The 22,775-nt window shown below is 47.7% G+C and overlaps 1 protein-coding gene across 1 annotated transcript; it reads right to left on the bottom strand.

Moving 5' to 3' along the window:
- Positions 1–14,316: 14,316 nt before the first annotated feature.
- On the bottom strand, positions 14,317–22,523 carry LOC119171354 (uncharacterized). Its single transcript, XM_037422210.2, has 2 exons — positions 22,454–22,523; positions 14,317–14,929 (listed from the first exon to the last, which is right to left on the bottom strand). Exons 1-2 carry the CDS (start codon positions 22,463–22,465, stop codon positions 14,522–14,524), a joined length of 420 nt encoding a protein of 139 aa, XP_037278107.2. The 5' UTR covers positions 22,466–22,523; the 3' UTR covers positions 14,317–14,521.
- Positions 22,524–22,775: the final 252 nt, after the last annotated feature.

The raw sequence follows: 22,775 nt of genomic DNA, 5'->3' as shown, positions 1-22,775 counted from the left end.
ATTTGGCCAAAGTCAAGAAGGAGTGTCCCGAGGATTCGAAGAAATTGGCTCCCGAAGAAAAGAAGCGTGCACCAGAGAGCATTCAGCGATGTTTTCTGTGTAACCGAGTGGGTCATCGCGCGAAAAACTGTCGAACGATCTTTACGAGCCCTACGGTAGTGAAATGTTTTAAGTGTGGTCAGACTGGGCACAAAGCAGATGCATGTCGAAACGGAGCGAGTCAAACTCACCAGGTATCCTGTGTGCAAGCAGCACCGAAATCCGATAATAATGCCGTCACCGACGGATTCGTAGAATTGAAAATGGGGAGAAAATTCCTATTGTTGGTGCTGTAATGTCAAAACAGTCGACCGGTGTTACGAAGCGAATGCCAACACTGCCTGGAAAGGTTGCGGGCAAGAAGATTACGGTTCTAAGAGACACCGGTAGCTCCACGGTTATCGTGCGGGGAAATTTGGTACGGGAAAGTGAGTTGACAGGCAGAACGAAGCCGGTTTGCCTAATTGACCGTACGGTTCGGATGCTTCCCGAAGCAGAAATTGAGGTTGAAACCCCGTACTTCAGCGGGAAGGTTACTGCTTTATGCATGACGACCCCCCTGTATGACCTTGTCATCGGAAACATCGACGGGGCGCGAGGGCCAAGTGATCCAGAATGTTTGGGAGAAGACCCGAAGATAGAGCCTTCGCCAACACAGCGGCCGCGAGATACAGTGGAGGAGCATCCCGTGACGGATCTCACTAGAGCCCAAGGTGAAGCTGCGGCGCAAGAGACAGCGAAGGAGTAGACGATCGTGTCGAATAAGTTCACGGGCCGAGCAACCGGACTTACGTCGGCACGACCTCAACCGACCGACAGTGTAAAGGAGACGGAGTTGGCCAGTCGGGCAAAATGTAGAGGCATGATCAAGCGGGTAAATAAACAGACAGGACCCGTCGAATGTAATGACGCGTTAACGGTGTCGGAAGAGACAACGATGGCTGAGACGACGCCTCAGATATCGTCGTTGGAAAGGGCTCGCCGAAAAAGAACGTGGAAACACAAGAAAAGATCGAGCGAGCACCGCAAAAGGGGGCGCAAGCGCTGCTCGAAGTACTCAGGATAAGTGCTCAGGTCGAATCTGAATGTGTTGGGCAGTGCTGAGTGCCATATGTTGTGTTAATGTTGTGTTATCCTGTGTCACAAGTGTCGAAGTGTTGTGCTGTGATGTGATGTATAGTATTGGACCATTGTTGTAATGAGAGAACTTTGAACATTTGTATTATTGGGAATGTGTGGTGCAGTGTTGTACTCATGAGCTTGTGGTTGTGTTTTCACGTGTTGTGTAATGGAATTACAATGTACAATTGTATTAAGTGATCTATTGTGAATGTGAAGTGTCATGAGCGACGGATGGTGTTACAGTCTGTGAGAGTGTGTGGTGACTGTTCGCGCTCGTTTGTGTGGTTTTGAATATTATGAGATAATATTCTTAAAGTGGGGGGCAGTGTCACAGAACGAGCGCTAAAAACGGGCGCGCCGCCAAATTCTTGCGATAACGGGCGGGAGAAACGCCGCGAGGTCAAAAGAAAAAAAAAGAAAGCAAACGTCCAAGGCTCCCCGGGCGCGCGCTTTCCCCTCGGAAGCGTGGCTTCGCCGACGAACCTCCTTACCCCACATCGGCGGCCCAGCAAGCCCGCGATATTTCTAGAACGAAGGAGGCGTGGCCACGCCGAGTTGAGTCATCCGACGCGGAGGGCAGTCGAACCGTCTCGCGCCTCTCCCCAGCCTTCGCTGCGCATCGCGCCGACGAAATGAGAACTTTCTGGAATGTCGCGCGGAGGTATATAACCGAGCAGCGGAGATGAGAGATCAGGAGGAGACGGAAGTGAGCGCCAGAGCGCGTAGGGATTCCGCCATGTAGTCGGCGAAGGTTTTGGTCCGTAGGGACGAAGCCGGAGATGAAGAGGATTTCCACCTGAGGGGTGAAGGCTCGAGCTACAGGCAAGAGCGTGTGTTTACCGCTATCGAGCGAAGACGCGTGGCGACAGCTGCGTGTGTGAAGCCGACGTGTTTCCGGCGAAGAAGTTGAAGTTTGAAGAGTGGCCAATTGAAGACGCGAAGTTTCCTGGAAGAGAAACTTCGGGACAGCGGAACGGCAACAACGCTGGACTTTGAGTGAGTGATTCTCGGAAGAGTATCATTCAGACTTTGGTTCCAAGGACTTTGGACTAAATAGGTTTTCTATCTCTTTATTCTTTAAGGGTCTTGGTTGTTCAATGCATGCGACTGCATTGTAGTGTGTACTGTTGTCTGTGTCCGTTGTTCGAGTGTGGCTGATTGTACTGTGTAGTACGTTGTTTGATTGGTGACATATTGTCCTCAGCTATTGTGGAGTGAGCATATTCGTGTATTGTTTTTCTGATCTGCCATTATTGAGAATATAATTTTGTTTGTTTATCAACTCTCGGCTCTGACTTGTTCTTTGGGCCACAACCGGCGTCTGCTGGTGCGCCAATAAGGACCACTTCTAAATTGTCCACGCTTTCGTGGTGCGGTTCGGGGGGCCAATACTTCGGCCCTTCGAATTAGCCCGGCGATCGCCTCCCTAATTAACGGGACCGGTGTGACAATTAATCTGGCGTCCGCGAAGCAGCACCTTTTGGTGCACAGTGTGTCCAAAGTAGCGAGAAAGAGCCTCGAGTTGTTGATAGTGTTATCGGAACCATTTTGTGTGTTGCTCTGTGTTCTCGTTAACGAGTGCACGGGAGTGTTCCGATAGACTGATTTAGGCAGATACTTTTTGCACGCGGCAAGGTTTTATTTGAGAGTTGCGAGACACAATGGATCTCGAAAAGTTAGTTGCGCTTGGTGAGAAGATGGGTCTTTCCGGCGCCGAACTACGGAAATGGGTAAGGCAGAAGGAGAAAGAGGCAGCTGAGAGAGCCAAGGAAGAAAAAGCAGCTGAGTTGGAACGAGAGAGGTTGGCGGTGGAAAGAGCCAAAGCGGAAAAAGAAGCTGAGTTGGAGAGAGAGAAGTTGGCAGCCGAAAGGGCGAGAGAAGAAAGAGAAGCGAGGGAGCGACAGCTGAAGGAAGAAAGAGAAGCGAGTGAGCGACAGCTGAAGGAAGAAAGAGAAGCGAGGGAGTGACAGCTGAAAGAAGAAAGAGAAGCGGAGATGGCTGAAAGGGAGCGGTAGCGGCAGCACGAGATGGAACTCGAGTGGCTCCGTTTGCAACAGCGAAGTGAAACTCCAGTCCAAGCTAGAGTTGAAAGCAGCGAACGGGAAGATCACGGCTTCCGCTTGAACCCAAGCAAGCTGCTCGTAGCGTTTGATGAAAGGAAGGACGACCTAGACGCGTACCTCCACAGAATTGAGACGATTGCGAGGAGCCAGAATTGGCCAGAACAGCAATGGGCAACTGCTTTGAGTACTTGCTTGAGTGGTGAAGCGCTCAGTGTGTACGGCAGGCTGACGCCGACCGATGCAGCCAACTATGCCAAGGTGAAAGATGCTTTGTTGAAGCGATTTAGATTTACCGTAGAAGGATTCCGGGACAGATTTCGGACAGGAAGCCAGCTGATGGTGAGACAGCTACGCAGTATGCCGCCCGACTTTGCCATTATTTCGACAGATGGATTGAACTTTCAGGGACAGCGCAGGAGTACGATGAACTTAGAGAGCTCCTAATTAGAGAACAGTTTCTTACTAGTTGCCACCCAAGCCTGTCGCTGTATTTGAAAGAGAGGAAGGCTGAGTCACTTGAAGGAATGCTTGAATTAGCTGATCAATTCTTGGAAGCGCAAGGTGGCACTAATTTGGCCAAAGTCAAGAAGGAGTGTCCCGAGGATTCGAAGAAATTGGCTCCCGAAGAAAAGAAGCGTGCACCAGAGAGCATTCAGCGATGTTTTCTGTGTAACCGAGTGGGTCATCGCGCGAAAAACTGTCGAACGATCTTTACGAGCCCTACGGTAGTGAAATGTTTTAAGTGTGGTCAGACTGGACACAAAGCAGATGCATGTCGAAACGGAGCGAGTCAAACTCACCAGGTATCCTGTGTGCAAGCAGCACCGAAATCCGATAATAATGCCGTCACCGACGGATTCGTAGAATTGAAAATGGGGAGAAAATTCCTATTGTTGGTGCTGTAATGTCAAAACAGTCGACCGGTGTTACGAAGCGAATGCCAACACTGCCTGGAAAGGTTGCGGGCAAGAAGATTACGGTTCTAAGAGACACCGGTAGCTCCACGGTTATCGTGCGGGGAAATTTGGTACGGGAAAGTGAGTTGACAGGCAGAACGAAGCCGGTTTGCCTAATTGACCGTACGGTTCGGATGCTTCCCGAAGCAGAAATTGAGGTTGAAACCCCGTACTTCAGCGGGAAGGTTACTGCTTTATGCATGACGACCCCCCTGTATGACCTTGTCATCGGAAACATCGACGGGGCGCGAGGGCCAAGTGATCCAGAATGTTTGGGAGAAGACCCGAAGATAGAGCCTTCGCCAACACAGCGGCCGCGAGATACAGTGGAGGAGCATCCCGTGACGGATCTCACTAGAGCCCAAGGTGAAGCTGCGGCGCAAGAGACAGCGAAGGAGTAGACGATCGTGTCGAATAAGTTCACGGGCCGAGCAACCGGACTTACGTCGGCACGACCTCAACCGACCGACAGTGTAAAGGAGACGGAGTTGGCCAGTCGGGCAAAATGTAGAGGCATGATCAAGCGGGTAAATAAACAGACAGGACCCGTCGAATGTAATGACGCGTTAACGGTGTCGGAAGAGACAACGATGGCTGAGACGACGCCTCAGATATCGTCGTTGGAAAGGGCTCGCCGAAAAAGAACGTGGAAACACAAGAAAAGATCGAGCGAGCACCGCAAAAGGGGGCGCAAGCGCTGTTCGAAGTACTCAGGATAAGTGCTGAGGTCGAATCTGAATGTGTTGGGCAGTGCTGAGTGCCATATGTTGTGTTAATGTTGTGTTATCCTGTGTCACAAGTGTCGAAGTGTTGTGCTGTGATGTGATGTATAGTATTGGACCATTGTTGTAATGAGAGAACTTTGAACATTTGTATTATTGGGAATGTGTGGTGCAGTGTTGTACTCATGAGCTTGTGGTTGTGTTTTCACGTGTTGTGTAATGGAATTACAATGTACAATTGTATTAAGTGATCTATTGTGAATGTGAAGTGTCATGAGCGACGGATGGTGTTACAGTCTGTGAGAGTGTGTGGTGACTGTTCGCGCTCGTTTGTGTGGTTTTGAATATTATGAGATAATATTCTTAAAGTGGGGGGCAGTGTCACAGAACGAGCGCTAAAAACGGGCGCGCCGCCAAATTCTTGCGATAACGGGCGGGAGAAACGCCGCGAGGTCAAAAGAAAAAAAAAGAAAGCAAACGTCCAAGGCTCCCCGGGCGCGCGCTTTCCCCTCGGAAGCGTGGCTTCGCCGACGAACCTCCTTACCCCACATCGGCGGCCCAGCAAGCCCGCGATATTTCTAGAACGAAGGAGGCGTGGCCACGCCGAGTTGAGTCATCCGACGCGGAGGGCAGTCGAACCGTCTCGCGCCTCTCCCCAGCCTTCGCTGCGCATCGCGCCGACGAAATGAGAACTTTCTGGAATGTCGCGCGGAGGTATATAACCGAGCAGCGGAGATGAGAGATCAGGAGGAGACGGAAGTGAGCGCCAGAGCGCGTAGGGATTCCGCCATGTAGTCGGCGAAGGTTTTGGTCCGTAGGGACGAAGCCGGAGATGAAGAGGATTTCCACCTGAGGGGTGAAGGCTCGAGCTACAGGCAAGAGCGTGTGTTTACCGCTATCGAGCGAAGACGCGTGGCGACAGCTGCGTGTGTGAAGCCGACGTGTTTCCGGCGAAGAAGTTGAAGTTTGAAGAGTGGCCAATTGAAGACGCGAAGTTTCCTGGAAGAGAAACTTCGGGACAGCGGAACGGCAACAACGCTGGACTTTGAGTGAGTGATTCTCGGAAGAGTATCATTCAGACTTTGGTTCCAAGGACTTTGGACTGAATAGGTTTTCTATCTCTTTATTCTTTAAGGGTCTTGGTTGTTCAATGCATGCGACTGCATTGTAGTGTGTACTGTTGTCTGTGTCCGTTGTTCGAGTGTGGCTGATTGTACTGTGTAGTACGTTGTTTGATTGGTGACATATTGTCCTCAGCTATTGTGGAGTGAGCATATTCGTGTATTGTTTTTCTGATCTGCCATTATTGAGAATATAATTTTGTTTGTTTATCAACTCTCGGCTCTGACTTGTTCTTTGGGCCACAACCGGCGTCTGCTGGTGCGCCAATAAGGACCACTTCTAAATTGTCCACGCTTTCGTGGTGCGGTTCGGGGGGCCAATACTTCGGCCCTTGGAATTAGCCCGGCGATCGCCTCCCTAATTAACGGGACCGGTGTGACAGTAGTTATTTCGATTATTTCGGCCGAAACGAACTTGGACAAGCGGCAGTGGACAAGGATTTCTCGTACCACGGAAGTAATGGAGTGGACTCACTCTGCATGTGTGTGCATGTGCTGTTTTGCGACGCGATCAAACCGATCCGACGCAGCGCCTTTTATGAACATAACCGATCTGGCCACCCATTGAGAGGCCATTATTACACTGTTTTTATTGGTGTTCTTACTTATCTTGTCTAAGAACTCGTCACTTTTCTCTTCACGCTCTTACCTGTTTTTCTCTGTCTTCCCTTCTCACAGAACAACGGGCAGGCTTCGCACCCCTCTATTAACAATTACCAGCCTGATATATCTCTTTCTCTTCTGCGTATTTTTTGTGCGCAGTAATAAATTATTATGTGCTATATTTGTTCACTGTTTTCTCTTTAATTTTCAATCTTGCCCCTCGTGTGCCTTTGTGTAGGGTCGCAAACCGATTTTCCTGAGCTGATTAACCTCTCTGCCTTTCCTTCTCCCCTATTTTTCATATATCTCGGCCAAAAAGAGGCCACTCTACTACGGTACTCAAGACTAGGAGTGGCTTTCGAAAAACCGTATTCATTTCACATAAGGATGGCTCACAAAGCTCTTTGTGACGGTGACGCTACCGAGAAAACATTGCGACATATCATCTGCGACTGTCCTCGCTACGCCGTGCATACGGGATTCCTCTCATTCACTCGTCTTGTCAACAGAACGGTGACACTTGAAACTATTCGTCAATGTCACCCTGAAAAGTCGTTGAGAATTCAAGCAAACAAAGCATTGCTAATATTTCATATTACTAAGGACAATATACTTGCACAAGCGTATGTAGACTGTGATGCCGTGTGCCACCAGAGACAGCCGTTCTGCGCTGCGAAATTGTATGTGTGCGCGTGTGCTCCCCTTCTTCTTTCAATCTAACCCTTTTCTTCCTTCGGTGTAGGCTAGGATACTGGTTATGTCAAGCTGGTTAACATCTCCACCCTTCCTTTCACTTCCTTCCATAAATGTATTTTTAAGAGAGTTGCTGAACTGGGTGGAATAGTGGTTGTGAACATAAAAGAAGTTGAGTAATGGGTGCTGTTATGAGACATGCTTAATTTCATGGTTGTGACATTGCATGTCAAGGAGTAAACCATGCAAAACTTCAATTATTCTTATTCCCGCAAATTGTGGCAATGTTCGTAGTAGCCAGGATTTCCTTTTTGCGTCAATATCGCCTTCTTAGTTACACCTTAACTTCACGTCCTTCTTTGATCGGATTATCTCGATAATCTTTGCAACTTCGATGCGATAAGCGTTCACCCCGTTAGCCTTAATCAGCTCAACCTCTCTTTGTCAACAAGCGGCGGCACCGCCAAGCTCATAATTAAATTCTCCCCATCCAAACGCTTCTACGCTTTTTGGGGGCAAGAAAGTTTCCACTTGCACTCTTGTTACTCTGGCTAGCTACTCCGTTCTTTGATCAGCTGCAGCTCTCTATACATTGTGTCGTTCTTCAGAAGGCGCTCCTCTACTAATTTTGAACATCAGAATTGGAAAAGTTGTTATTTTCTAACGAAATGGTTAGGGTTACATTGGGCGAAGAGCTGTATCATACAGCTTGAATTTGCTTGAAGTCCCTCACAAGGCAGCAGTAACATCAAAACTAGCATACATACACGCCTTCAGTGTAAATTCAGAAAAATACACAATTTTAATGGAATAAAAAAATTAAACGCATTAACAACCCTTACAAACACATGATATTTATGAAAATGGAAATGTAATGCACTTAGCCAGAGCAAATGTCCAAATGCATTGCTATACATAAAATGAAGGGGCAGTTACAACGCTAAAAATCACTAGTATAAACATGGCGGTGATGTATAATAGTATAATACACTGTTTATTGAAACACTGAGAACAAAATACATACAAAATGCGAAAATTTAATAACTGTTTTGTTTACGCCTTCATTCGTACTTCCAAAAGTATTCTCCAATTCATTTGCATGTCAAAATATTTGGAATAAATCTTCCCCTTTCCAATCTAATTAGTATATAGGGTAAGCTATGTCTCAATGACTGCGTCAGATAACTTGTGCTCCCATACATGGTATGGAACACATGTATTTGCTACGAGGGCACAAGTCACTTTTTTTTTCGTATTCAAGTCGTAACGCATGTGTTAGCAGGATTCGTCATAGTCGGATCCGAAACAAAATGAATATATAAGTCGGTATTTGCTAAGACATCTCGCACGTAGTACATTTTATTTTTGTAAATTGGTGCAGTAGAATAAATATTAGGTACATTCGCTATTTGTCGAAGCGTGATAATGAGGTTGAAGAAGGGTACGAATGTTATTTCCTGTGGTGGTGGCCCACACAAGCGAACAACCTATAGTTCAGATGTGATTTGAACGAGGCATGATGTATATGCAATTTTACATGTCTTGTATGAGTATACATTTATACATACTTGAGAGCAAAGATACTCAGTTGTTGATGAATAAATATGATGTAATTAAATGTACCAATGTATCAACTTGTAAGCGACCGAACAGTTTCGTCGTTGCTCGGTTTTTTGTGGGCAGAACATCGTTATAAGTTGGCAGGTGTTGCACTAATATATAGCACTGAGCATCGTGTAAAACAATGAAACGGTTGTCACATATTAAGAAAAGTAAATAGCGGAATTTTAACATCAGTCAACACGGAAGAAGTTTGCACTCGCAAATTTGTTTGGTGTTTATAGCTAGGAACGTTAGATCGAAAACTAATGGTTACGTGCGGCTAGTTATAGTATAGATTGCGAATGACGTGACACACTCAGCATTATTGGCGCTAGCACTCTTCAAATGCAGCTCTTCCTACATCTCAGTCTCTTAGTTTATTTAATTGTGAAGTGCCGAAGCGCGAGAAGTACGGCAACTCGCCAATATCACCGGAAATCTCCGGCCCAGCTGACAGCGTGGGTTGAGAACGTGCTGGTCGAGAAATCTCACTCGGTTCTCAGCTGTGCTGGCGCCTGAAAGCTCTGGCATTGTACTTAGTTCTGGCCCCAGTCTGGCTCGTTAGATTACCGGTTATGCAGTTCACAGCTATAATAAGCAACAGTGCATAAAGGATGAACCTTTATTGTAGGCTCGAATCGGATACGCCTATCATTTTTACAAAAACAGGGGCAAGTACGCCACGCCACATGGGTGGTATTCGTGAATGTTAGGGGCGCTGCTCTGGGATCACTTGTAAAACGGCAGGTAAGGTCGTCCTTCGGTATTCACTGCTCGCTTCACATCTTTCTTTCGTCTTTCAACACTAGTGAGTACTGAGGATTGTCACCGGGAGAGATACTGGCGTCCAAAATTGTTTTAAAAAAAGTTGCATCATAGGACTGCACGCGGGGGAGGAGGGGGGGGGTTGAAGGGGGCTTGGCCTACCTGCCCTGTAAACAGAGCGCTGGTGCTGGCGCCTGCGTTTACTGAGACAGACCTTCCACGCCATTATTAAACATTCAGAGTTAGGGCTACGCACGTGTTTCGGACGATAATGGAAACCAAAAACATCTGAGGATCAAAAGAATGCAACCAGTCCCGCTTCGCGAACACCGACAAAACGGCGACGCTGGTGGCATTTCGTCCGTCAGGCTCGCACACTTTTGTGTTTCGCAAGTATTTCTCATACGTTGTACTACTGCTCTTTGTTGAAAACATTTTGTTAACTTGAGGCTGTACTATAGTTTCATTCCATTTTGACCACATCTCTCTTATACACCGGTTTACAAAAAAGCTTTTGTTTAAAATCCACCGGTATCACTGTTCTTTATTAAACGCTCTTAGCTAAGCATTGAGATGGTATAGTACGGTGACCACCTTTTACAAACCCGAAATATGAGGTGGTGAAAGAGGCGTGACTAGGCACACTCCTTTGTTCGCCAATGGCTGCCGTCTTCATCTTCAATAGAAGTTGTGTGCAGTGGGATTTCCAAAAATTTCTTGGCACATACGCATTTATGACGATGACAGTTGTCTGACGAGCCGCAGATTTTTATGTCGTATACCCGTTTCTTGGGCTAACGTTTTCTACATTTATTTGGGGGGGGGGCATCAGTGGTGAACAGCGGTATTCCCCTACTTCTGGGGCGCATACGTCTTTATGATGCCCACGATTGTTACCACGGATCCAGGACATGCAAAGCTCGACCAAGAACAGCTTCACTGGCAAAATGGTTTACTTCCCATCTTTACCACCAGGAAGCCGTAAAAAGACACCATTTTTCAAAGCACGACACCGCTTTTTTGTTTTCTTATCCATTGCGGAGCTTGTTTTTTTTTTACTCAACCAATGATGAAAGAATGGGGGAGAGAACTTGGTCCCCCTAACGGAGAACACTTCTCACGCCTACAAGTAGCATAGCTAATATGAGCTTGCGCAATGCACTCTGCGAGCGTGAGTGCATTGCGCAAGTTATAGCTGCAGCCAGTCAACACCTTCAAGAGTTCCACTACTACTCAGAAGGAACAAAATGGCGTCTGGTTAAACGTTTACGTGACAATGGTGCTAATACGAGTGGGAAGTACACTCTTAAAAAAGGTAGCACTACTTACTTACTTAGAGGTTGTAAATTGTTTTTTTTTAATTCACTACCTGAGTAGTAACTGCAGGCAGTAGACCACTGCCATTTACCACCTCTGGTTGCTTCTAAGGTGGTAAACGCCTGTGGTGTTACTACTTTAACCTACTACCTCAATAGTGAATGTTGTGACAATAAACTACCTCAGAGTTAGCAAATAGCACTGCCTTTTTTTTAGGAGTTTACTTGGACTGAGGTGTAGTTGATGCAAAAAAAACCTATTTCTTAAATTGGGTTTGACATTCTTTTTCACATATTGCACTTCGAAAACGAAACTGCATTGTCTGCACGTTTACTGATAATTGAAGATTCGGCAAGTCTTAACTGTCGATTGAGCAATTTACATCAATACTATGTAGCCGAATGAAGTCTTCAAGAGTGAATTTTTTATATGAGAATGTGTGATTGCCCATGCGCATCTCTAAAAGTCAGCAATGTCAAGTTCTTGAAGGTAATAGGATTTCGCGGTTATATAGATATCTGAAAGCCAATACACCGGCAATGTGCAGGCACGATCTTTCCGGGGTCCTATTTTTTTTATTGCGATAGCAATTACATGGACACTCTACGCTGGACTTCGCCGCCACCGTCGGCGTCACTCATCGATTATGTATAAGTAAGTACACATAAAAAACGCAAGCAAAAATCCTGAAAAGATTCTGGCACTCAGAATCGAACGTAGAACCTCCGAGTCGTGAATGCGAGGTGTTAACCACTGAGCCACTTAAAAGCATGTCCTTGAACGCTAAAACGGCAATCTGTTTATACCTATCACCTACCGCTGGTCATGGCCATCTCGGAAATGGGGAACTATCGCGTTTTCAGCATTACCAGCAAGATGGCGCAATGAACACGCGGCAGTAAACGTCTTGGGGGGGGGGGGGGACTTTCGCGTTTTCAGCATTACCGGCAAGATGGCGCAATGAGCGCGCACGGCGCGCGTTCGACCATATCTCGCGATGGGAGGGGGGGATGGTCAGTGGACGTTTCGGCTGGCATTGCGCTTTTACTAGAGCCTGTCGTATACTTACCGGGCGCACAAAACTCACTACAATCGTTGCACAGTCTCCGTTTGCGAAAAAGGCGTGCTTTCCAGACACAGAAAAGTAACAACTGAGACGCTTATTCACGTTCATCTGTGCTTGTGAGTACGGGACTCGCTCCCTGGATTTCGTGATGACCGGTTGTGCCTTCGCGATCTCCGATATCAGCGCAGCTCTGGCCGACTGGCTCGCCCTACGCAATCTCCTGACGCCGACAAGATCTCTCGCCGAGTGGTGCCCCATCCTCGTACTCCTGCGACCATGTCCATCTTTCCCTTCTTCTCCTTACTTCCGTTTCTTGCTGTCCCTGCAGCTCGCTCTCTCTTTCCGCTCCCTCTTTCTCTATACCTTTTAATTCTATCCTTTGAATCTCTCCTTACCCCCACCTCTCGTGAGCTACTGTTGAGGTGTCCTACCCCTGAGAGACAGTTACGGGGCACACTTTTCTCTTCTTTTCATTTAATATCCCTTCCCCTCCCTGTGGGTACGTTTCGTGCGTCATTTTTGCGTGAGAAACGCGGAGCACGTTTCGATCTGCTTGCCGTTAGGCGCGTGACCTTCCAGTTTGTTGCTATCGCATTCATTGCTTCGCCTTTCCAGCAAAGCTGTGACTTTTTTCTTTTCTTTGGTAATAAAATACTTACTAGAGATGACGCGACCTTCGGAGGTTTATGCGATGAATTTTCCTCTATGTAGTATAACAGAATTTCATCCAGAAAGTCTCATAATAAATATTTCACACTTTAAAGGCGTAAACCTTTAATTCGTGTACATATAAGAAGTACGAGACGTGAACAAAATACCACAAACTGTGAAATCGGTGGTCCACGCAGACCGACTGATGCCGCTGAGGAACATATGTAAAAAAATCGCAGCTGCGTCTGCCGTCATTGCCGTTCTTGTAAACGCGTGTCCAATGGGGCTAATGCCGCAGGCCACGGTACCCTTAACGTCATATTCTTTCGCTTTAGCCATACATGCTAACGAGATGACGTTTGAATATATCATGGTGTTTTATCAGGGACTGAAGATCTTAGCTAGCGAATAATATAATATTGGCGCGGATTTCAGACCTGTATATTATTGGAGCTTGAACTTAGCAAAATTGATCTTGCGTTTATTTATTGTGCTAGCGTATGCTGACAAGTAAAGCACCACATGATTAAAAAATGACGAAGCATGGATAACATATTTTAAGGAGTTTACCGTTCCAGGGCACAGCAGCAAGACCTGTGCATGTGTCCTTAAAGGGACACTAAAGCAACTATTAAGTCAACATTGCTTGTGTAAATAGCAATAAAACATCGTAGTGTTACTTTTGTGCAAAAGAAGTTCTTAGTTTGAAATAAACTCACAATTCTGTGGTCCTAGTTTGGTTAGTGTTCTTCAAATTACCCATCTCAAGCAGAACGTCAACGTCGCTTTTGCCGTGCACATCGTTGCCTAGCTTTATTTCGTGGTCGCTGACCCAAGCAGCATGAGAACGATAGCAGTGGGAGCCTTTGGCAGCAAGAATACTCATTGAAAAATTTCCTGCCATTATTAATGAATAATTTCGCACCCACAATCTCCGAGGCTATGGACAGACGTGCTTGGTTCAATTGGTCCCCGCTAGATAGCACAACTTGTCTAGTTTAACCACGCGAAAATAGAACTTTTGATCCACTGGTTCCCTTCCCTATAGTGACGTTCGGTGGTTCTTTTTTCAAAATTAAGAAGAAACGAACAAGTAACATTTTCTTATGTCTCTATATTCTTAATGTGTGGAAGGTTCTTTATTTATTTCAACTAGTTCGATTACTAGTGAATAATTGTACGCGGTAACTTTGATACATTCGCGATCATCTTGTGAATGTTCTGCTGCGGTGCTTGTGTTCTCGTGCATTCACCTTCACTTCTCGGTAAGTAGGGCACTGCTGTTGGTAATATTGTTGTTTTAGACGATGTCGTATGTTCAGCTTTCACGCTCACGTATATTGGTATTTAACTTCAGGGTTCGTTTAGCTTCAATGTTTCGTACTTAGGTCACGCTCCAGTGCACATTCGTACTGTTCGGTATTTCTGAAGACACGCGCAGAAGAATATTTTGGTTACTGTCGTCTAAGTAATTTTTATCAGTGATAATTATATCGAGAGACTATTATTAATTCAAGAATTTGAAGCTACTACTATACTTTTAGTCAGGCTGACATCCCCGGCTTACCATTCATTTCACGCCAATATAATAAAATATCCTAAGCCAGAAAAAGTTTATTCTTTACGTGTATACAGAGGGCACATTTCATTTTTGTGCCTTTTCTGGATGAGGAAGAATGTCTTGGCCAGTGAAGCACGACTCCACAAAGTACAGCTCAGCAGACGCCACAGCGATGCGATCTTTCGTGACGCACGGCTTTGGTGATTACGTGGAGAGACAATCAGTCCTACACTTGTTTCTTCAGCCATGATATCCGTGGCCATGACCGTAGCTATGTCCATAGCCGTGGCCAAGCCCATGTCCGTAGCCTCCATATCCACCGTATCCACCGTAGCCTCCGTAGCCACTACGGCTACCGAATCCTCCATATCCACCGTATCCACCGTAGCCGCCATAACCACCATAGGATGATGGGTGCTGAATGTACGTCGAATAGGAGAAAGCCCGACCAGCTGGATAGGCGCCGTAGCCGCCACCGTATCCACCGTAGCCGCCTCCATATCCCCCGTAGCCGCCTCCGTATCCACCGTACCCTCCGTAGCCACCATATCCTCCGTAGCCGCCATAGCCTCCGTAACCACCGTAGCCGCCTCCAAGGAAGCCAGCCGACGCAACAGCAGCCATAACGGCGAGGGAGACCAACGCAATCTGATCGAGGAACAGAAATAAAAACAAAGTCACTGTTGATGTGCTGAGCGGAAAACCTTGCGGAATACTGATGGGCACGCTTTCCTATCCATTTCGTGGTGCGGAGAACTATCCTAAGTTATTGAAAGTATTGAAGATTGATTAAATGATTGAAGATCATCCTAAGGTCCCTGGTTCGATCCCGCGTTTCGGCATCATATATTGTGGCTCGACATAGCCGATCCTGTAGCACACGGCAATAAAAAAGCTCAGATCGTACTGGACCGAACTACGCTTTAATTGCGACAGAGAATCCGAAGAAAAAGAACGCGTGCGTAGTGGGTCCTCTTCTTTCCTAGGCCCCAATAGATGGTTTGGTTTGGAAAAACTTTATTGACAAGTCCGAAGGCGTGCGCCCTAGCACACGGCGGGCCGCTCCCACGATGGGACAGTAAGGCCGAGCCCTAGCGCCGCATCGTGGGCCCTCTGGACAGCCCAAAGTTGCGATGTTATGTCTGGACTCCGGAGAGCGGAGTCCCACTTTCTGGACGATGCTGTATCGGTGCCACGTACCGAAGGGCACTCCCAGAGCATGTGGTGTAAGGTGGCTAAACCGCCACATTTTGTACACGAGTTGGTTAAATAAACATCAGGATAAAGCTTGTGAAGAAAGGCAGGGTTAGGGTACGTTTCTGTTTGAAGTAATCGCAATGTAAGCGCCTGCGCTCTATTTAGCTTCGCATGTGGAGGTGGAAAGATTCTCCTATCCATAGCGAAATGTTGGGTTATTTCATTATATGTAGTTGGCGGATCCCTGTTTACGAAATCTCCAGTTCGACCCAAAGGTCCTCCATGGCCGCGGACAGCTAACCCTCGCGCCCTGGAGTGGGCCAACTCATTGAGATTTATGATCCCTCCGTCCATGTTTCCCATATGAGCTGGGAACCATGTAATGGTATGGGTTGTAAGCAACTTATCACCGAGTATGTTTTTGGCCTCTTTGCACACAGCTCCAACACTGAAGGCACGAATGGCAGCTCTAGAATCGCTAAATATGTGTTCATTACGCTGATCTAAAAGAGCCAAGGCGATGGCAACCTGCTCAGCTGCATTGGCAGTTCTGGCGCATACCGACGCCGCATTAATTGTAATTCCTTTGTGGTTGATTGTCACTACCGTGAATCGGTCTCTCTGGCCATCATATTGCGCCGCGTCTACGAAACAGGCACCCCCGTCAAGATCCGCAACTTGGCGAAGAAGGGCCCGAGCGCGCGCTCTCCTCCTTCCAACATTACGTTGTGGATGCATGTTCCGCGGGGCAGGCGAGACAATGATGTTTTCCTTCTGATCCCACGTCAACCCTTGGTACAGAGCCTCAATCTGAGCTGGTGGAATACCCATTTCTGCGAGAATCATCCTCCCCGCTTTTGAGCCAGACAGCCTAATTACCTGTGTTCTTTCTTGTGCTTCCGCAATTTCCTCCAATGTATTATGAATTCCCAACTGCAGGAGACGATTGGTGTGGGTGTAGTTGGGGAGCCCAAGGGCATTCTTTACAGCTCTCCTGATCATTGCATTAAGCTTGTCCCTTTCCATTCTCTTCCAGACATGCATTGCCGCCACATATGCAAAATGACACAGCAGAAAAGCATGTATAAGCCTGACCAAGTTGTCCTCTGATAGTCCTGTCCTTCGGTTAGCCACCCGTCTTATGAGCCTAATAACACTGTCTGTCTTTTTTTCCAACCTTTTAATCGTGATGGTGTTGGTGCCCGTTGCTTCTAGCGTCATACCTAAGATCCGAATGGAAGCGACTTTGGGGATTGATCGTCCACTTTTGGTACGTAAGTGGATGTCATTCTCTAGGGGCGGCACCCAGCCTCGCGGTCGACGGCCCCTCCTGACCGGTTTATAGAGGAGAAGCTCAGACTTTTCCGGAGAGCAAGAAAGGCCTGTGTCTTCCAGAAAACTCTCGGTAGTGTCGATGGCCTCTTGCAGGGCCGCCTCTACAGTGCCATCACTTCCTCCTCTACACCAAATGGTGATATCATCGGCATAAATTGTATGACCAACATCTGAAATTCCAGAAAGCTGCCTCGAGAGACCAGCCATGACGATGTTAAAAAGTAAGGGTGATAGAACAGATCCCTGCGGGGTGCCCCTATTTCCCAGCGCTTGCACATCCGATTCTAGATCTCCAACTTTAAGTATGGCTTTTCGACCACACAGGAAGGATCTGACAAACGCATGAAATGAGGAACCTAGGTTGAGACTTGAGATCGCATCTAAAATAGAATCATGGCGGACATTATCAAACGCTTTTTTTATATCCAAGCCTAGGATCGCCCTGGTGTCTCTGGTATGATTATCTAAAATTTGACACTTAATGAGTTTCATAGCATCCTGCGTACAGAGGCCTGGCCTAAAGCCAATAAGGTAGTGAGGGAAGAGATCATTGTGCTCTATGTAGTCCGCGATTCGGTTCTGGACAACGTGTTCCACCACCTTTCCCACGCATGACGTGAGAGAGATGGGGCGCAGATTGTCCAAACTTGGTGCTTTACCGGGCTTGGGAATGAGGATCACCTTGGCCAACTTCCATTGTTCCGGGATGTCACCTCCCTTCCAAATCCTATTAATCTCATCAGTAAGAAATTCAACAGAGTCATCTTCCAAATTCCGAAGCGCTTTGTTGGTGACCCTATCTGGACCCGGTGCCGATCGGCCATTGAGTTCGTGCAGGGCACGTCGCACATCGCTGATGGTGAAGGGTTCATCCAAATGGGCACAAGGTGTTCCCATATACCCCGGATAGGCTTGCATGGAATCAACTGCTAGCGGTAGATACTTCTCAGCAAGCTGCCCCAATAGCTCCGCGCCCGAGGAGGATTTTTGAGCAAGATGAAGTATTCTAGCAAGGACCCCCCTCTGATTAGATTTAGTGCCCGACTCGTCAAGCAAGTGTTTTAAAAGATTCCATTTACCTCTGGTTCGCATTTGTCCATCGACTGAATTACAAATTTCATCCCACTGCTGCCTCGACAAGTTTTTGCAATGTTCTTCAATTTGTGTATTTAACTCTGCTATCTTTTTCCGAAGCCTACGATTAAGTCTCTGACCCTTCCATCTGGCCAATAGCGACTGCTTTGCCTCCAGTAAATGCGCAAGCCGACTGTCCATTTTGTCTGTCTGTACCTCTGTCTCAATGGTTCTGGTAACCGCCCTAACGTCCTGCAGCAGCATCTCTGTCCATTGCCCCAGAGAGTCCGGGATTTCCCCTTGTTCCGCTCGAGCGCTGCGTGACTCCCGAAATTTATCCCAATCCACGTAAGTAAACTTTCTTTTAGATTTTGCCTCCATCTGTAATTTAGTAACTGTAATATAATGATCACTTCCTAAATCCGTCAGAAGATTTTCCCAACCTACCGAGCCAGCATTTTTCACGAAAGCTAGGTCCGGGGTGGAGTCCCTGGTGGTGGATGTGCCGCGCCTAGTAGGAAACATCGGGTCCGTAATTAACGAGAGATCCGCATCTCCCGTCTCCTGCCACAAGCTCCTGCCTTTAGCTGAATCATACGGGTAGTTCCACGCCCGGAAAGGCGAGTTAAAATCCCCCGCCACAACCAGAGGAGAGAGCCCAGCCAATCTGGTTGCCTTAGCTATGATCGTCCTAAAACGCTGCCTATGATCACTAGGGCTACTATATATGTTCAGTATAAAAATGCTGGAAAGGTTGGAAGAACTCGGAATGACCTCAACTAAGGAGAGCTCCGTTTTATTAGGTCTTACCCCTAGATCATGTGTCACAAAGGTGAACTTGTTGCTGACTAACGTGGCAATCCCTCTGCCTTCCCCTTTAACTGCATGTGCCTTGTACCCCGGGAGGGTTACACTATCAGACAGCGTCTCCTGCAGTAGGATCACTTGCGGCTTCTCGCTGTGAGAGCGGACAAATTGCTGCAGGGTGCCCCTTTTGCTAAGGATCCCCCTGCAGTTCCATTGCCATATACGAAATTCAGCGTGCGAGGCCATCTTGATCATTGGAGGTGCTCCCTGACCCTGCCGTCAGGTTCTGTACAGAAGCAGCTGTACTATTCGAACTGGGGATACTCATGGGAATGGGCGCCGATAAAGGCGTTCCCTCTGGAAAGAAATCCGGGTGAATCCTAGCTGCTCCCCTGATATTGGGGCTCTGCACCATAAGGCCAGCGTTCTGTAATTGATTCTCCACACATTGAATTCTGGCATGTTGAATATCTATTTTCTGATCCATAACTGTGAGACGTTGATCGACCGCCGAGAAACGCTCATTAAGTTTGTGAATCTCAAGGCAAATTGAATTTAGAGTCTCCTTAATTTCAGATTTAGCTTTAGCCTGCACATTCTCGGCTGAAGTCGCAGCCTTACGCTTGGCTGGGTTACCCGAGGGGCCCGCTTCCACGACCATGGGAACCTCTATGGGTTGAGGAGAGGGAGAACCTACACACGGAGAAGCAGATGCCAGAGTAGCTTGAGATGTACTGACACGTCTAAGCTCAGCCATTTCGGCTCTCAGCGACTCAATAATGCTGCGCATTTCGGCATTCTCCTTCCTAAGCTGATTTAGCTCCGCTAGACCATGCTCTGGCGCAGTGCCCCCCGTTACCTTTTCACCTCCTCCGCTGCGCACCCGGTCAGCCCAGGAGCCACCCTGCATCTCCGGTTGGGGTGGGCTTTGGAAACGGACTGTGCCATGCGGGTCCCTGGACTGGCTCCTCGAGTGCGATGGGCCTCTGGATTGGGACCGACGACGATCTCTGGACCGGGACTTGGCTCGGCCTTTAGACGAAGTTCCCTTTCGCTGGCCTTGGGAGCGACTTCTGGACCGAGATCTGGATCTGGACCGACTGCTTGCCTGTTGCGATGAGTCACGGCTGTCCACCCCAGTTGCAGCAGAACGACTGTTTGAACTGGAGTTGCGGTGTGCAGGCTGGCTCACACCCTCGTCGGCGTTAGCAGGTACCGTTTGCTGACTACGACGCTCTGATTCCGCACGGCGCTCTCTTCGCCGCCTTCGCACAATAAATGGAAGCTGAAACCTTTGCTGGCAACTTTTATCCGTCGTGGCGTGTGGGCCACCACAGAATCCACAGGTCGGGGAGCATTGATGGTTCTCATCAGGGTTGTTGATTCCGCACCTCTTGCACACAGCTTCGTCCGGTGTCGGACAGACGTCCGCCCTGTGCCCGAGTCTGCCACAGGCATAGCAGCAGTCATGCTGCCGATGGTAAAGCGAGCATCTGACCAGCGCTGTGCCGAAATAAATGAAGTTGGGAACTTTGTAGCCATCGAAGACAATAACCACCGTCTCAGTGTTCTTAATACGTCTGACTCCCAGAGCCGTGGGGTTTCTTTCAGTAAGGATGCTCCTCTCCAGCTCCGTCTGGCTCTCCGATGCGTCAATCTTACGGATGACCCCCTTGCAGGTCTCATGCGGGGCAGCCTCGTAAGTGTTGATGTCATACTTCTTCATTCCCAATGTAAGGCAGCTCATCCTGAGGTAAGAGTCAGCGTTCGCACGGGACGCCGTGCTAATAACTATGATATTTTGCGTTGCATTCGGGCAGACAATGTCCTGACTGATGAGCGTGGGTACAATTCCAGCCGCCTCTGCGATTGCCCGGCCAAGTCTAGCTGAGCCCGCCTTCTCAACATCCAAGCCACCCCTTGGACGGACGATAATCTTCCAGTGCTCGCTAGGCAGTCGAGGCATTCTCGATGATTTGATAACTTGATTCTTCAAGTGTAGAGCTTTTCTTGTAGCACTGAAATTGCCCCTGGCATTCTCGCCGCACGCCGTGGCACGCTCTGTAGCACTGGCGTTCGTGCGCCTCGAGCTTTTCTTCACCGCGGCGGAACGCCAGCCGTGTTCCTCTCCAAACTCTTCCGGAGGGAGTTCATCACCGTCCATAATAACAGCCGCACCGTCCAGCATATTGGCTCAGCAGGTGGAACGAAGGGCGCGTCCAAGGAAGGGCGCGTCCTGCCCGGCAGACGCCAACTCGGCGTTTGGTAAGCACGCGAGGCGTAGTCGGTGGCGTAAAAGTCCGAAAAATGCTCAAAAATGAACCTACCGGTGAAAGTCCGCTACCGACGTGAACCTTGGCAGCTTATGAGTCGACTCGTAGCAAGATCTTGAGGCACAGCACACGAAAAACCACAAAAATCATTTGCTGAAGCGGGAGCCCAAAGACCCCGGACTGCTCCGTTCTGCGCCACCTGGCGTTCCTCTCGCCCCAATAGATGCCGCTTAGAAATATGACGACGTGAATTTGTTGTACCACTGAGTGAGCCTGAACCAACGTTGGGGTATCAAATTTTTCCTAATTTGGAATCCTATAGAAAACGACTCAAAACAAAAGCTGCATCGTATATATTGTTTCTGTCCAAGCATTGATCTCCATTCTTAATGTGGCTTCCGTGTTTCTTTAAGCAGCGTGTGATACATGATAAGTACTACGTGTCTTTGTGGTTCACTGAAATTATACAAACACAGTTGCTCAAGTTTGAATCATCTCTCATCCAACCAAATCTTAACAATAAAACGCTTGAAGTGCAGGGACAAAGGAAAAGCACAACACGAGCGCCCGTGTTCTTGCTGTGATCTTTTCCTCGAACGCTTCACTGTTCATAAGACACCAACAAGGCTGAACATCATCGTTAACCAGATCTTGTTCCGTACTATCAAAGTCAAAATAAAATTCGCAGATATGTTAGGTTCTTATAGCTTGTTAGTATAAGGAATAACTGATGCCAAAAACAAAAAAAAGCAACTGATCCGTGTAACAGTTGGGTAAGTGCGGTACACGGGGACATGATGTTCATTCATGAGCATGCCAGCCGAGCTTAATCCAGAACAGATACATATCAGGCTAAGTTCTTGTTGGGAGATGTCACATCACGTGGAAGAAGCTCACTCAGTTTTTTCTCAAAAGCACCACTGAATCATCATCTTCATTATTCTGTAATACCAACAGTTCTGCACCAAGAATATCCATAATGCGGCGAAGTTAGCTCATTGAAACACATGCTTTGGTGATTTTCCGTGTTTCTGGACTGCATTTAAGAAGCCTGATGAGCCAACGCTATAGATGATCCTAGATATGACTCCTTTTAGTTCGGAAGAGCCATGAGATGGCGAAGAGGCTACTCGTCCCAACATGGCGCTAACCGAGGGTTGGACCATCTCCCACTCTTCGCTCCAAGCGAAATAAATGTATTTTCTCTCTCTATATCTCCCTATTGCTGGCAGCAAATACTTTATCTTACTTTCCACTCAGCTTTACTTTAAAAAAAATCTTTTATGACACTTCACTGAGCTGAAGCTCTTGGTGAAAACACCTAGCATACATAAACTTAATGTCAAGGAAAATTCTGTTATATAGAATGTATCTGTCACGTGCCCTGTAAGATGAACTCACTTCTGGTCTTCCATCATGTTGAAGCCGTCAATCTCCAAGAGCAGAAACTATGCAATTTAAATACCGCGCGCATTCTGCGACTTACCATTGACTTCATTTTTTCCTTGCTTGACAGAGAGCGGCTCGCTGCGTAGGTCGACGTCCAAAGCACGGTTCGCACTGCTCGCCATGTTGATGCGGTGCGCGCTTTTAAGGCGACTGCCCGGTCAGCCTCTTCGTTCGTGGCAGTATATGCGTAAACAAACTACGAAAGGAAAAGAGGTCGCACGGAACTCGTCGTTGCACGAGTGAAACGTACCGAATGGAGCAAAAGGGGGGCTGCTCCTCACGGAAACAATGGCAAACCCCAACAGAGGGCCAATAGCTCCCCTCCTCCCCTCACCTTAAAGCTGACCACACCTATATGC

The sequence above is a fragment of the Rhipicephalus microplus genome, chromosome 4 (genome assembly GCF_043290135.1).
Source record: "Rhipicephalus microplus isolate Deutch F79 chromosome 4, USDA_Rmic, whole genome shotgun sequence".
NCBI classification, from domain to species: Eukaryota; Metazoa; Arthropoda; class Arachnida; order Ixodida; family Ixodidae; genus Rhipicephalus; species Rhipicephalus microplus.
This window is presented reverse-complemented; position numbering and strand designations above follow the sequence as displayed.